Below are 16284 nucleotides of genomic sequence, written 5' to 3'. Positions count from 1 at the left end.
ATCCTTCCTTATTTCACAGTCTTTTGATAAATAATCTGGACAGCCAGGGAACTTTGATGGAACTGCGCCTGGGCGAAGGGGGACCAGCGGCGCAGTCACCGTCCTCCCGGTAACTTCGTCGACGTGCGACACCTCCCGAAGAACGTCGTCGTCGTCGAAGTGACGCTCGCACACCCACAAAAATATATACCCTTAGTATAAAATAATAGCGACTTACCATTAAACGCTACACGTCTCCGTTATCTCCTATCCACACAACCCTTGTATTGCTATCCCTTTCAAATGGCGCTATGCCACTTCGAATACGAGATAAACAATTAAAAATGGGAATTCCTGACCTTCGTTCTTTGGAAAACAATGACGTTTTCTCGGGGGATGGCGCTTATCCAGGCATTCCGCAGCGCTTCATCTTGAGGAAAGCCGAACACGTGCACTTTGGGCCCCGTTTTGTAGTTACCGTTACACCAAGGCACACAGCATTTGCCAGGCATGACGGAAACAGCGCTTGATCATCGAGCATAATACCCAGAGCACTCCTAAGTTGAGCGACATTTGAAACAAGACGAACAAAGAAAACAGCCGAGGCAAAACCAAGCGTCTCTGGACACGCCGAAACATGCTGCCTCCATCCGTTCTACACCTTGGAACGTCCTGGAAACCCGCCGAAGCAAGCCGGCTCCATCTGCCAAGCCGGAACGGAACTACACCATGGCCGCGGAGTAGGCCGAGTAGCGGTGACGTAGACACACGAGATCGCGGGAGCCCCCTGGCTTTCGTCCTCTAAGTGGCCTTGGTTTGGCACCACGGGGCGTCCCCGCAGGTGGAGGAGGTTTCTGCGTCGTCCGGTTAAAATATGACGCACTGATATTTTGTGACTCTCTCCGTGCCCGCCGGGTTGCCCCGAACACCAATAGACGTGGAAACAGCAAAAAAGGTAGACGCTTCCCACCCCTTTTCACTTTAGCAAAACGAACACCGCAGAGGAGGCGACTTCCTCTCCAGCGTTCGCTCTGCTCAAATAGTAAGAGGTGGGAAGAGTTTCCACTTTACTCCTAACCCATCGAAGAACCGTCCTCATTCGCGCGCACGTTTTCAAGGCAGCGCAACCACGCCTGCGCGGGATCTTTAGTGTAAACCGACAGTGCCCCTGCCGGGAAATCCGCGATGTCCGAGCGAAATTTCGGCTCGCTTTCTGGTCTTAACCGAGACAGCTCTCTCTTCTTCCACCGCGGCGTCCAGTTTCCGAGAGTGCACAATCATCGGCTGATCTGCAGGTTGACACTGCAGTGGTGACAATAGGGAGTTTTCGTGGACCGTTTTCGCCGTCCCGCAACGCGCTCCGCAACCCGCTACAATAACCGGAACTCTACAGTCAAGGCCGTGGGCGCGCAGGCGCAGTAGCGTCTTCTTCGTTGCGGAGGGCTCAGCGGAGGGGGAAACGCGGTCTACGAAAACTCCCTAATAGGGAGTTTTCGTAGACCGCGCTGCCCTCTCCGCTAAGCGTTCCGCAACGAAGAAGTTGCTACTGCGCCTGCGCGCCGATAGCCTTGACTGTGGAGTTCCCGCTATCGTAGCGGGTTGCGGAGGGCCTTGCGGGACGGCGAAAACGATCTACGAAAACTCCCTAATGACACGCTCGAGTAGCGACGCGAACTTTCAGCATCGCACCGAGCAATTCCCCACGTGTCGGACCTCGTCGACGACCGGGCAATTCGCAGCAGGCCGAGCAAGAGTGGCTGCGCGTGGGACAAGGCCGAATGGATTTTCCACGCCATCTACCGGAGGCGGGGAGCAGATCGGACGAGAGTCGTGTCCAGTCCGTGGCCTGCACTGCCTCCGGAAAGTGACGTAGAAGCGCTGCGGCCTCGTTACCTGGCCCACGCATGACGTGATCGCCGTGTGCTAGCGTCTCACCCGTTGTGAGACGCCGCGAGAGCTGGGCGGCGCTGCGAGCGAGAGAGGACGGAGCAAAGAGGAAACGAACGCCATTTTGACGCAACACGCTCTCGGCGCACAGCATGCTGTCGAGGCTACGCGTCGTCTGCTACGGGCCGACTTCTGTTTCGCCCGAATAAAAGTTTACGGTCAAACGTCGCGAAAACTTCCATTCGTTAACTTTTAACCCACCGAGGAATGACACTGCAAAATTTTCTTGCCAGTACCAGCGAAATAAAAGGGAAGAAGCAAAATTTGGATGCCGATCCCACGCATTATAGCGGGCGAATGAATGAAAAAATTCTGCGGACACGTAAGCACTTATTAGGGTGTTTTCGTAGACCGCGTTTCCCCCTCCGCTAAGCCCTCCGCAACGAAGCAGCCGCTACTGCGCCGGCGCGCCGATGGCCTGACTGTAGAGTTCCGGCTAGCGTAGCTGGTTGCGGAGAGCGTTGTGGAACAGCGGAAACGATCTACGAAAACTCCCTATTATGAGTTGTGATTGCGAAAGCATCCCTGGCTCGCTGGGGACTGCGGCGCCGCCGGACGAGGCAGCGACGGGTGTCCGAAGCTCCGCGCGGTGTCGGTGGTGCGTAGTTCGGCGCGGGGCGTGCTGAAATCACGTGTCCTCTTATTATCATCATCGCCCTAGCTGCGGGAACCGGTTGACCAACGTTAGACCTCATAGCGTAACGTTAGGTCCAGCGTCAGGCCAGCACATACCTGCGTCCCCCCCTCCCGCTGCGCCGCCAGCAGTTCGACGGGCCCCTTAGCAACGATTAGGCCGTTGCTATGCAGCCACATGACGCGTCGCAGCCAATAGGAATTTAGGTGCCGTTTATCGCTGCTAGAGACAACGATAACGTCGGCTTCAAGGTTAGATGACACAGAATCGCTCCGTGAGCCATTTAATGCTTTCGTATTAAGATGGCTGCCCTCCCCGCACAGCTGGGAGCAGCCGCGGGAGTTCACGCGTGCGTTCCCGCCACTCACTCTGTGCCGCGGGCCGATTGGCTCACTCGGGAGTGGGGCGTTACGGCGGCGAGATCATAAACTGGCCAAACTCTCCCAATATACGGCTCTGGCACTCCGTGTCACTATTTACGTTTAGTACAGGCGAAGGCAACGCCTGGCGAGGGGAGAAAGGAAGGCTGGGGAGGAGGAAAGAAACCTCTTCTTCCTCCCCTTGCCCGCTAGAATTTCGTAGCAGTTAAAAGTTCAGGGGAAGCTGCTCCCACCCCACTTTAGCAGGGCGAACTTTGTCTCCTGGGGCTCGCTCTCCAGGGTGAAAGGAGTGTCCCTTCAACTCTTAAAAGGATACTGCAACGAAATTCTATAGCGCCTATTTTATCCTCTAAGTGTCAACCATGTTCTGGCCATACCAAAGAGACAGCCATTTTTTTCCTCAAAAAGACACCAAAACATTATTATAACTAATGAACCGAATGTCGTTACGTAAAACTACCCATAAAAAGAGCGCCACTCCGCGGAAGCACGCCGGCACGCGGCGTGCACGAAGGTTCTGTCCAACTTGGCCGAACCGGATTCCTCTCCCGCGCTATGCAACTCCCGCGCGGAGCGGAAAGTGGGCATTTCGAACGGCCAGGTTGTAACGCGTTGACGGCACCAAGTGGCGAAGCTGGCAACCACACCAGCTTCTTTGTAGTCTTGACTGTGAAGGTAAACCCGACGTCAGGAACGCGCTGGAGGACCCGGATTTCCCGAGACATATCGCGCTCTCCGACGGCTACTGTTTTCGAGCGCTCCCTTGAATCGGCCGCTGGGAACGAAAAAGATGTCCTCCCTCTCAAAATACAAACGTAAGACTGTCCTTGGAAGATTTCGTTGATCACGTTGAACTCTTTTCTGCACGTGAGACGTACATTTCAATTTCCCTTCCTATCAGCGACTCTACGTGACACGCCGGCGGGCGCCCGAAGTCCTCGAGACACGGGCGCGCGGAACGCCGCTCCGAGCGCGGCCGGAGCAGGCGGGGAGGGCACGTACCCGTTGAGCAGCGGGGCCAGCTCGTGGGCGGGGCCCTGGTCCTGGTAGACGAGCGTCTCCACCATCGAGCCCTTGAGACTGCCGAAGGACACCCTGCGAGACACAGAGCGCGCCGTCAGTTGCCAGCTCCGAGGCGACACCTGGCGCCCCACCCGCAGGGAAGGGAACGCTCCCGCTCCCTGTTTACAAACACGGGGCGCGGCACTCCGGGTCGGCCCCGAGGGCTGGCACGCCGACCCAGTCGACGAGCCGCCCGCTGCAGCGTCGGAGGGGCGACTCGAGAGCTTGGTGCTTTCGCCCGGTGCTCCGCGCTGCGCATGCGCACGTCGTCGCCATGTGCCGATCTAAGACCCCAGTTTGGGCTCCGCACACGCGCAATGCGGGAACACGCAACGCCAATGCACAGTGCTCGCGTTTGCTCGTATACCCAATACTATCCACGAGGTAAAGAAGCTTAGAGCGATAAACTGGTATCCCGTTTACCAGGCAAAAGGGACCCCACTTGGCTGCCGCCATGTTGTACAATTTGACCACCATACTCCGCGACAACTTTTCTTGGCAGTGGACTGTAAGGTACAGGCCCGCGTCCCCTCTCCCATTTTGAGTGTGCACAGGCATTCCTCCTCCCCCATTTCCGGGGAGAGGAGGAGAGCCTGTGCGGAAGAGGGGACGCGGGACGTACCTTCCACTGCATTGCCAAGAAAAGTTGTCGCCGAGTATAGACACGTGACCGTACCAAATCCTGAGGCTTTTGCGCAAAACTGAGCCGAGATTTGTATTGCGAACCCTGTCAAAAATATGATCAGCTATTTTTATCCCACTGTTAACCGCAGAGATCACTGTATCTTGCTGTCTAGCTCCAATTGAAAAAACAAAAAATTACGTCACCGCGGCTGACGGCATCTAGCGGAGGCATTGCGAAGCTGCCCGAGTTTTTGTCGTAAAAGCACATTTTGGACTTAAAACAAACGAAACGTAACTTACCTAGTCGGTACTGTTATTAAAGATCAATAAGCAATTATTTGTGCGCGGTACTTCGTAAAAATCTAGACGCGAAACTATAAGGTCACGTATCTAGCGGTCAAAAATACGCAACATGGCGGCGGTCACATTCAGCTGCAGTTTATCGCCCTAAAGTTCTCTACCTCGTTGACAAAAACTCACTGATGTCGCGTGCCACAAAGATCTCATTTGCCTAGGGCACACGAGGAGTGCTTGCCGCAAACTAAAGCCCCTGGATGTTTCAAAACTAGCGCAAGGTGCGTCGATGCACGAGGCACGTGCAACGTGGAGCCTTTGGGAAGATCATGGCGGCACAGCGTACCACTGAGCTACATTTCCGACGCCATGCTCTTCCCAGGAGGGGCGCGCGGCAGGTGTCTCGAACATTCGCGCAACAATGAATGGCGCCACTTTTCCTAGAATAGGGAGGCTTCACCGCCAACGGGTGCACAACACCGAGGAAGAATGCGTTGTTCCCCTTCTCCAGGGATTATTTTCGTCGCCTGTTTCTCGTTATTTTTGTTTTTTCGTTCTTTTATATCTGAGGAATGTTTGCGGTAAAGGCAAAGGCGCGTGAGCCAAGCTCAGCAGAGGGCTTTTGTTTGTGCGGAGCTCGTGCGTAAGAGGCTCTTTGAAAAGCCACGTACCTGCGCCTTTGTCTGCACAGCAGATGTTTGTATGGTGCTTCATTCGAAGTCCTTGCGACGCTACAATAGACCGATCTCACCAGCTAGATTGAGTACATTCTAGTACACTGTAGTTTGAGTACGCCACCGCTGCCGACATGCATCGCGGGCGCTGTAGTCTTTCTCCACGCGCGACAACCCCGCTGGAGGTCTGCGCGAGCAGAGCACGAGCCGGCATGAGCTCTCTCGTGAACTGGCGTCTGCCTCCTACGAACTACAGTTATGGCGGCGTCACGCATGCGTGAAACGCTTGGTGGGATCGGTCTATTAGAGCAGACCGAAAGTACATGGCCACGGCGCTCGCTGTTCTCAGCGGGCCAAACCAATCGAAAGCCTCGCCGCACATTCACCTCATCAGGCGGTCAGAGCAAACGAGACGAGGACCATATGATCAGGAACTTTTGCCGCTCTATCCGATCCCAGACTTCGCTAGAGCTCATCCCAAACGTTGCGCTTGACCACTGCCCATTTCTAACAAAAAAAAAAAAAAAAAAAAAAAAAAAAAAAAAAACATTTATCGCTTATTATCCCAAGGTCATTAAACATCTCCTAAAATATTTTCGCCAAAATATGTTTTTATGGCGTGAGCGTGGTTCGAACTTCTAGAATGGGCGTAAAACTAGACATCGATCGATGATTGAATAAAAATCAGATTTTCTTCGAAACGCTTCACGGTTTGTTTTATGAAATTCGAACGGCTTTCAACTTGATACGTTGTTATGATTATATGCACATAACATTTTTTTTTAATCAGCAACGTGCGCACAAATCAGCACTTCCCTCAATTTTTTACATAGAGGAAAACTGAAGCGGTTCTGTATTTGAGAAAGAAACACTGAAATCGTCTTCATTTGGCCTCCAGGATCACGAATATCGAGAATATTTTTCGAAATGGTGCACGGAGGCTGTGGAAAATATTTTTAGAGCTTAGATTTCGGCAGCCGTTTTCGAGTTTCGCAGCGTCACCGTCGGCGTAACCGACCCGCTAAATTCAGCGAGAAATTTAATTGGTGTTGAGGTCCCGTGATGTCAATTTTCCCGCTAAATCTAGAGGAGAAACTGAATTTCTACATGGTTGACGTGATACGAAGTCATGTGTCATTTTCCCCGCTACATTTAGCGGGCAAACTCAATTGGTGTTGAGGTCACTTGACGTCAATTTCCCCGCTAAATTTAGCGGGGAACTTAGCCCGCTGAGACTAGCGGGAAAATTTCCCGGCTAAATTTAGTGGGAAAAACTTCCCCGCTAAATTTAGCGGGGAAATTTTTCCCGTCAAAGTTAGTGGCGAAATTTCTCCCCGTAAAACTTAGTGCGGAAGTTTTTCCCGCTAAGTTTAGCGGGATAAAGAGGAGGAGGGGAGGGTACGGAGGGGCATACCCCCCTTCTCCGTACTCTGCCCTCCTCCTCCTCCTCAAGAGCTACGTTCTAATTTCGCATTACAAAAAATAGTAAACGTCTTTCACTTTTTTTTTTTTTTTTTTTTAGGGTTTTATCGAGGTTTTTTTAATCCGGAGCATGACGATATATACAGATTTTTCGGAATCTCCACCCTCGCGGGTCCTTCGGCGGCTATCAAAGCAATGTACGCGCACCCTCGTTATTTAAAAAAAAAAAAAAAAAAAAAAAAAGGTAGAAAAAGACGTCACGACTGGTGTCAGTGCGAGCAAATATACTACGAGCGACACGCGCTTAGCGGCCCAAAGATCATGGTATGATGATTATGGACTGGTTGAAGGGTTTTCGTGTATTCTCGCGTTTAGTTACATCTTCCGGAAAACCGAAAGTGATATTCAGGTTCACCAGATAAAATATTCTAAAATTCACCTCTAACTTTTTTTCAAAATCTTTTGAGCTTTCTTTTAATTGTCGCTTTGCGCGTGGAAATTGAAACTTCTTTTAATGGTAGCCCCGTAAATATATTACAAATAAAAAATGTTTGAAGCTGTACAACAAAACGCTTCACAGACAAAAAAAAAAAAAAAGATACATTTAGTCCGTTTTGTTGCATAAATAACCGTCTATTATACCGTAGGGTGGCCCAAGTAAAAATACAAAACATATTGGCTTTACAAGAAGAGTTTATTGTCTTCTTATAAATTTTCTGAAAGTTTAATCAAAAAAATTTTTGTCTATATCGAAAAAAAAAAAACTATTGAAGTGGAGGTCCCGAGTTGCAATCTGGCATTGTTTCTTGGCGCCTCTTCACCGCACAACACGCCACCTGACACGAGAGCTGAAAAGCTTTGCGCGCACGCGAGCCAATTTATAGTAGGGAATCTCATTTCCGCAGTGGGTTCTGCGCATGCCCAATCTTGACTCGCAATAGACCCTTTCCGAAATTCTGAAATGATGCATAGATTATGCGCAGCCTCCGGCCACTAGTTGGTCGCATCGCATCCGGCGTGTAGCCCGTCATCGGGTCCGAGTTCGCGCCGAAATGCTGACGAACCGCTCGTTTCCAATGCGTGCTCAAAGTGCATGACCAATTAATGGCGGCCAGACATAATCTACGCATAACTTCGAAATTTCTATAAGGGTCCATTGCCTCGCGTATACAGTCACTCTTTGCGGCTAAACACGCGCCACAACCTGCCACGGCCTCTTCCACTCGTTTTTATTTTCGGCTGCAAGGCAAACAACGGGCGCTTATCGCGCGATAATTGTACGTGCCGCCACTGCAGAGCAAACTCGTTGCGCCCTTTGTACCCGACGTCAGCTCCCCTCGCACCGAAACTTGATGCCTGAGTCGGCGTCTACATCTCCTGACAGGGATTTCTCCTCTTCAGGAAACGTGATGACGATGGAGCGAAAATACTCCGTTTCACCTTCCCACAGGCGGCAGTGGACGCTACGAACAATGCCATGGTCAATCCAGCCTCGGGCACGTATCACATCACCCGAGCCCCTCTCGAAGGTCATGTCCTACTTGCACTCATTAGCGGATGCTGATGAGCATATGTAAGACATTCTTAGTATTTAATTTTATAAAGTAGGATGATAGTTGTCTCGTCGTGACCCATCATAATGTTTCACCGGCTCTGTTCAGTTGCAACGATTATGGCATTTCCGCTAAGTGGATTTTTTTTTTTTTTTGCTACATTTTACGGGAAGAGTGCTTGTGACTGAGTAGGGAGCCAGTGAAGCGTTTGGCAGCAAGGGCCATCTTCGAAGTCCCTATCGGAATCAAATTATGACGGCCTATCAGCTGTTCACCTGGGCTACAAATAACATTGGAGGTATTACAATTCTCTGGGTCCCGAGAGAAATGGTCGAAGAAAAACGAACCCGACTAACTACATATGGTTCAGCTCAACGGACTCCGTCAAAGGGACACGGAGTTTTCAACATTTCGAGCCAGCAACACCCTCAACGCTGCGTGCCGGATTTACGTCCTATTCAGAGACACAGGAATTTGCAGCTTTAATATCGGTTTTAGGTTCCTTGTTCTAATTCAGAATTTTTAGAAATGGAAATCACATCAGAAGAGAAAGAACCAACGGGGCGTGAGCCTTCGACTGCCTAATGACCAAGTGACAACATGGTGCTGCTGTGATCTATTCGACACCATATAGCTTAGGTCACTGTCATACCACCTACTCAGGGGGGCTTTCATCACTGCTGCTTCCGTCTGTCCTGACACTGACAAGAGGGGCCAATTGCGGTGTGAAACAACTGACCTGCTGGTGGATATGCTGCCCCGGCGGCGGTAAAGAAACAGCAGATATGACAAGTGGTGCTAGATCCCAAGAGGACTCCGCCGCAGATGACGGTTGCAATTGCAGTGATGGGAAAGCCATGGGAGCAGAAGCAAGCCTTGTTCCACGAATGTCTATACGAAAATACAACTTTTCTGCGTTTACCTTCGATAGACACACAGCTGAAGACAAACAATCGTGCGTTTCATCCGGCTACCATGTCGACAGTGGCGTGCTGTGCGGTGAAGATGAGCTAAGAAATCAGTCCGGGTTGAGAACAGGGAGCCCAATACTTTTTTTCGCGCTTTAGAAACAAAATAATTTCGCTTAAACTCTCAGAAAGGAAAGGCAATAAACTCTTATTCTAAAGTTATATTTCGCATTTTTACTTGGACCACCTGGTGGAATAAACGGCCGTTTAGGCACCAAGACGGACTTTTTCACAGCTTTAGATGTTGTCCTCTGTCAAGTATTTAGTTGTAGGATTTCAAACATTTTTCGTTTGTAGTACATCTACAGGACTTTCAATAAAAAAGTTACGATTGCCAGGCGCCAATCGATAATTAAACAAAACATTTAGAAAAGTGCTAGTTTTTGTTAGATTTGTCGATTTTGTATAGATGTTTGACAATAACATTTGCATAATCATCACAAGATAGCAGGCTAAAGGCCGTTCGAATATTATAAAACAAATTGTGAACTGTTTCGAAGGAAACACTGCATTTAGTCAATTATTGATTGATGCTGAGTTTTATGCCCATTTTAAAAGCTAAAACCACGCACACGCCATAACAAAAAAATGTTTTTGGCGAAAATATTTTAGGAAAAGTGTGAGGACTTTGGAGTAAAAAGCCACGCATTTTCTTTTAAAAAACCAGAAATGGTCGAGCGCAACGTCCAATCCATTGTCCTCGAAGCAGACAACTTTGGCGTAATTAGAACGGCTGGACGCGCTCAGCCTGGCAGGGGTCTCTCCAGAGTCAATGAATGTTCCCAGAGTAGCGAAACTCCCAAGCTTCGATCAGAACCGAGTGGCGACGCAGCAGTCGCGATCCCCAATATGGCACTGCCCTGTACAGTGTAGCGTTCGTTCTCGTCTGAGCGTTTCAGTCCACGTTCCTGGCCTGGATCGACACTTTTTTTGTTTTTATTAAAGTTCTTTCCTCCGTTCCGAGCGCGGTGTGACTTGCTCCTCGCTCTATCGTCTTTTTTCTCCCTCTCGCCTCGAAACACAACGAAGTCGACTGTTAGGCTTAACGTCTGAGGCGTAGAGTCCGAAACGCAACACCAGCGAAACCGGAGCAAGCAATCGAGCCGGCAATCTTCTTTGGCAAACCAAATTAACGACTACTTAATTAAAAAAGAACCACTAGAGATAATATGGGCAGCTTTCCTTTCGTCCTACCGTGCGCACCCGCCGTAGCTTTGGCATCGCGGAAACGTTTTATATAGGTTTTCGTTGTTCTGGGCCGATCCACGAAATGTTTTGCTGACAACTTCCGCCATCGGCTAATCCAGCCAATCAGAAGTGGATTTTGAAAGGGTGACATCCGGTAAGCGGACTGAATGGAATTCGGTACACTGGAAACATTCAGGCTGTGTTCCGAATCTTACCCGAGTAACCTATCTCCTACGTCAGCAAGTAATACCACGTGACATCGCGAGTAAGCAATCCACGACTCGATTTTAGAACGGCCGGGGTAACCCGGGAAAGTCACCTCGATACTACGCGGATTAGCTTCGTTTTGGGCTACGGCAAAAAGAAAACAGAGTAGCGATGGCGGAAAATGGCAGACGCTCTCTCGATCATAAAGAAAGCACTTGAAGAGACGATATTTTTAACAACTTCCAACTTCGAAATTTTTTCTTTGATAGTTACGACGCGGTGTTTCCTGAAGTGGCTACACCAGCTCCTCTTTCTCACCTTCCTTTTGGGCTGTATACTGAGATCAAAATTATCTATTCTTTTCAGTTACATCCAAAATTTGTTTTTATTAATCAGCGCGATCGCTTTAAGTCTAGTCCAGGTGCCCCAAACGCACACATTCCACCATCGTAGTTTCCACCGATTCCGTTTTGCGGAAATTGCTCTCACACGGTGTAGCGGTACAGCGCAGGGGGCTGCCTCAACAGTGATATGTGACTTACGCTCGTTGACCCATTGATTACAAAATCACAGAGAGAACTTCCAAACCGCTATATTTCTTGGGGAGGGTTATTAACATAAAATCTTCGAAGCCTTCATCGCTTTACAAGCGTTATCCTCTCATTACACAAACCCTGAAAAAAAAAAAAAAAATAAAACTTCCACAACAATTATTGCGTTCGAACATTTTCAGCCTTGAACGTAAGAATATGGAGTTCCCTCAACGCCGAAAACAAGGATGCGGAGAAGCTCCTGTTTACGCTCTTACTCTGATAATCATAATAACAACAGGTATAGTACGTTCCCGGGGAAGGTGCACGGTGTGGATGTGGTGCAGTCCATTTCTGCGAATGAATATTATTCATTTTCAATATTTATAATATTCAAAATGAATAATAAAATAAATTTTTAAGAATGAAAAATTAGTAAATGACTTTATTACAATAGATACATTGAACTTTAAAATAAATGCATAAAATATTAGTTTATGATGAAACGTGGGCATCTAAGCAACCGAGAAAGATCTCAATAGAAGAGGAATTAACAAAATTTTGAGGTAGGTGGTTTCATTCGTTAGTGGTTCGCGGGAAAAAAAAAAGAATTTAAAGCAATTATTATGAGCGACGTCTTCCTCAAAGTTTGCCATGGTTGTACCGTGTTAATCGTTTGCTTTTGTTGATTAGATAATTTTTATTTGGTAGGTTAAAATGATCGTTGGCCAATTCGTATAGAAATTTAAGTCTAGCCAACTAATAACTAACACAACTAATAAATCTAGTTTAAAGCTTTGTTACTTGTGGAGTAAATGTGTGAGTCCCAACGCAAACTTTGCCTTATGTTGGGACCGAGGTATTTGTGCTCACAGACTTGTACCAAGAGGTTGTTGCCTATCTGGTAAGGAGAGGAGTATTGTGGTCTTTTCTTCGTTATGGTCAAAAATACAGTTTCATTCGAATTTATTTCCATCTGCCAATCATGGAACCAATTTATGACATGGTGAAGAGCATTACTTAGGATAATCTGGTCGTTTTGGTTATTTATTTGTGAGTAAAGTATGCAATCATCAGCGAAGAACCGAATTTTTACGTTCACATGTTTGACCAAGTCATTTATGTACAGGGTGTCACAAAAGAAAATTCACACAGTCTTTTTTACCGCAAAAATAAACTACGCGTCGCCGAACGCTCATTTACCGCCCAAAGGTTGCGCTAGAGGTCACAACCAGATGCCAAAGCTTCAGCCCGATCCGATACCTTAATCAAAAGTAATACCTGATTTTCTGAAAATTTCAATGGGAAAATGGCGGTCGACGGAGTTTTCAAACACATCAGGCTCTATGGCACCAGAAACCGAAAACTATCAAAAATGGGCTCCATTTCCCCATTGAAATTTTCAGAAAATCACTTATAACTTTTGATTAAGTTATCGGATCGTGCTGAAACTTTGGCATCTGGTTGTGACCTATGGGCGGAGAATGAGCGTTCGGCGATGCCTAGTTTATTTTTGCGGTAAAAAAAGATCGTGTAAATTTTCTTTTGTGACACCCTGTACATAAGAAGAAAAAAAAAAAAAAAAACCGCTGCCAGTACTGATCCCTGTGGGACTCCCGCTGGAACTTTGACTTGGAATGATGAGTGCGCATTAAGTGCTAAGTACTGGTAGCGATCTGAAAGGTAGTCTTCAATACACTTGAGAGTTTTTCCTGCTCCTAGTACACATTCTAGCTTAAACAACAGTTACGTTCACCGCTCAGATGACGGAGCCCGACGCTACGAGCCAATCAAACAGGGGCAAAAAGACGACGTCACGCCATTCGTCCTCAGCTTGTCGCGCTAATCGGCTAAACCAATAAAGTGCAGCAAATGACCGTGACTTTGCGTTTTTAGCACGTATGTCCGCGCTTGTACGTCTCCTTCGACTGCGCTCTTTGAATAGACCGATCTCATCAGCCAGTTTGACTACGCCACCGCTGGCGCAATGCATCGAGGGAACTTTAGTCTTTCTGCGCGTGCGACAACCTCGCTAAAGCTCTGCGCGAGTAGAACACAGAACCGCACGAGCCCTCTCGTCTATTGCCTTCTGCCTCCTGCGAACTAAAGTTATGGCGGCGCCACGCATGCGCCGAACGCTTGGTGAGATAGGTCTGTCGGTTGTTGGTTTCTTGAAAAGTTGTTTTATGGCCTGCCTAGTTCCGCGAACGAGCATTTCTCGTTGTCCTGGGCAAAATTTTTTACCCAATAAAACCAACGTGTTATTAATATTACTATTATTCATATTATTACCCGCCGCTCTTGTACCACGTGACCAGATTCCTGCGCCCGAGCCCAGGGGCATGAGGGGGTTGAAAAGCGGGCGATTGATTGGTCCGGCGCTCCGACCGCCCTTCAGCCTGAGCGGAGCATGTGAGCGCGGGTGCACACAATGCGCACTTCAGCCGCGGTCAAAATACAAAAGACAGTCTCCAGGCACCGCCTTCCTCGGATGACGGGACCAACAAAAGCTGCCTGCGGACATGGCGCACGTGCTTTCAACATGCCCGCAATTAATTCTGTCACCGCAGCGAACGTTATTTGTACGACGTATATGGCTGACTCTCGGTCGAGAAACACACCTGCTTTGAGGGAAACCACACGGCGGTTCGAGTGCCTGCCGTAAGACAAGAAAGAAGGACGGACAACACGGTCAGATAATCGGACGATGGATCGTTTATGGACACAGAAGGAAAATGCGCCGGAAGGTATACATCGAGCGCGCGAGGGAGAAAAAAATTAATTCGCGGCACGACTCCGAGAGCGGACGTAACTCGTGTGCCGACCAGAGCGCCCCTAATGGCAAAACAGATCGTTTCCGTGAAGAAGCGTCACAGGGCGAGCCATAGAGGTAGCTAAAGCTATGGTTGCCTCCGAATTTACGGGAGAGCCAAAACAATTGACACGTAGTTCGATGCGGTGTAATTCAAACAAAAACTCACCCGGTGCGTTTCGTTCGGGTTCCCAGGAGTGATTTCCATACACGGTACACCCTTCCGAAGAAAAAAAAAAAAAAGGGAGGAGGGGGGGGGGGGGTGTTCACATACGCTGATGTGCTTGGGCTCCTCTTGTTAATTTTCTGAATTCAGCATTGCTCTTTCCGAATGTAAGGTAACACTCGAAGACAAAGACAAAAAGAGGAGAACTGGACATGGTGCGCTTTATCTGATCAATTTCTCGACTGTGTCCAGGTGCGCCGATGACCGAAGAGGCTGAGAGGACGGCGCTTTTTCCGTGTGGGATTCTCTTCGACAAAGCGCGAAGGTGCGGCGTCGGGTACGGAGCGAAGGTGGCAAAAATAAAATTACGCGGTCATTAAATTACTTTCGGCAGAAACGAGTAATGCAATTCGTTGCTTTTTGCTGTCAAGTAACACAGTGTTGTACAGTTAACCTCAGGGCGGAGATTTTAATTATATTCCTCAATCACGTTTTTTTCGTGCGTGTGTCTTCTGGCATGTGTTCACACGCGTACAAAAGAGATACATTTTTCCTTATTTTTTGCAGAATCTTAAATGTAAAATTAACATGAGAACGAGAAATACATCGTGACTCATGGACGCAGACGCGTCATAAATAGAAGACACTTAGGTTGCTTAAAGCGTACACAAGGTAGAGCAGGAGAGCTCTAACACACAATGCTCTGGCTAGAAACAAACAACACATCCTGCATTAATGTGGTCTCCGACCTCGAGATAATTTGGGTTTCTGTTTGTATAAATTATAACAAGTATGTTTTGGGTGTCTGCTATCGCCCTCCCACAAAGAGCGCCAATTTTGTTGCCGAGCTTCACGATGTCGTTAACGCGGTCCATGTACGCTTCCCAAATGTTCCTGTAATACTCTTGGGAGACTTCAATTACCCAAACATTGTATGGACAAGCGACAGCCCTTTCCTTAACCCATTTTCTACAGAGAGTAATGATTTTTTAAACTTCTGTACCGATTTTAGCTTTTCGCAGACAGTAGTGCAGCCTACACGGGTTACTAATTCTACAGCCACTATATTATAGATCTAGTGTTAACCACGTCAAGTGAACTTATTTCCCCTCTCACTTATTTACCCGGTCTTAGTGATCATTCTTTGTTGCTATTCTCCTTAAATATCCCAAAGTGTAAATCGTCGAAAAGTGTTAAACGCATATTTGACTATGCTCATGCTGATTTTACAGCCATCAACAACGATATGGGTTCGTTTTTGGCGGAATATCTGTGCAACTTTTAAGAGCGTTCCGTCGAGGCTAATTGGTGTTTATTTAAAGACAAAGTGAATTCCCTTACGAACATGTACATTCCTGTGCGAACTATTCGTTCTTCCACTCGATCCCCATGGTTCAATGGAGCGCTCAGAAGGCTTTCAAACAAAAAGAAACGGTTGTTTCGCTCTGCGAAGTTATCCGCTTCATCAATTGCTGATGTACGCTGGGCGGCATATCGCTCCGTCGCTGCTTTATATAAAACTACCGTCAGTGAAGCCAAACAGCATTTCTTCGGAAGTACTTTGCCAGCAATGTTGCTCAACAATCCTCGTCAGTTTTGGAATGTTGTGAACCCCTGCGAAAAACCTGGTGTAAGGCTTACCAACTCGGACGGGGAAGAGATACCAGAGAGGGAGTGTGCATCCGCGCTAAATGAAATGTTCGTCGACTCCTTTTCCAGCCCCAACGTTCTTGACTACCCTGATTTGCTCCCATCAAACTTTTGCACTATGGATTCCATTACTATAGAGTGTGGTGGCATTGTCAAAATTATTGATGGCCTTAAACTATCCTCATCATCTGGCA

The 16284-nt window shown here is 48.1% G+C and overlaps 1 protein-coding gene across 1 annotated transcript in view; it reads right to left on the bottom strand.

The window, feature by feature from the left end:
• Window positions 1-16284, bottom strand: part of LOC8051814 — a 136275-nt gene that overhangs the window by 80967 nt on the left and 39024 nt on the right. Inside the window, exon 2 of the mRNA XM_029969350.4 lies at window positions 3943-4035. Within this exon, the coding sequence (XP_029825210.2) occupies window positions 3943-4035 (93 nt within the window). The remainder of the gene's footprint in view (window positions 1-3942; window positions 4036-16284) is intronic.

Source organism: Ixodes scapularis, unplaced genomic scaffold, assembly GCF_016920785.2.
Source record: "Ixodes scapularis isolate PalLabHiFi unplaced genomic scaffold, ASM1692078v2 PGA_scaffold8__174_contigs__length_109621045, whole genome shotgun sequence".
NCBI classification, from domain to species: domain Eukaryota; kingdom Metazoa; phylum Arthropoda; class Arachnida; order Ixodida; family Ixodidae; genus Ixodes; species Ixodes scapularis.
The sequence above is the reverse complement of the archived record's forward strand: the minus strand, read 5'-3'. Positions and strand labels throughout refer to the sequence as shown.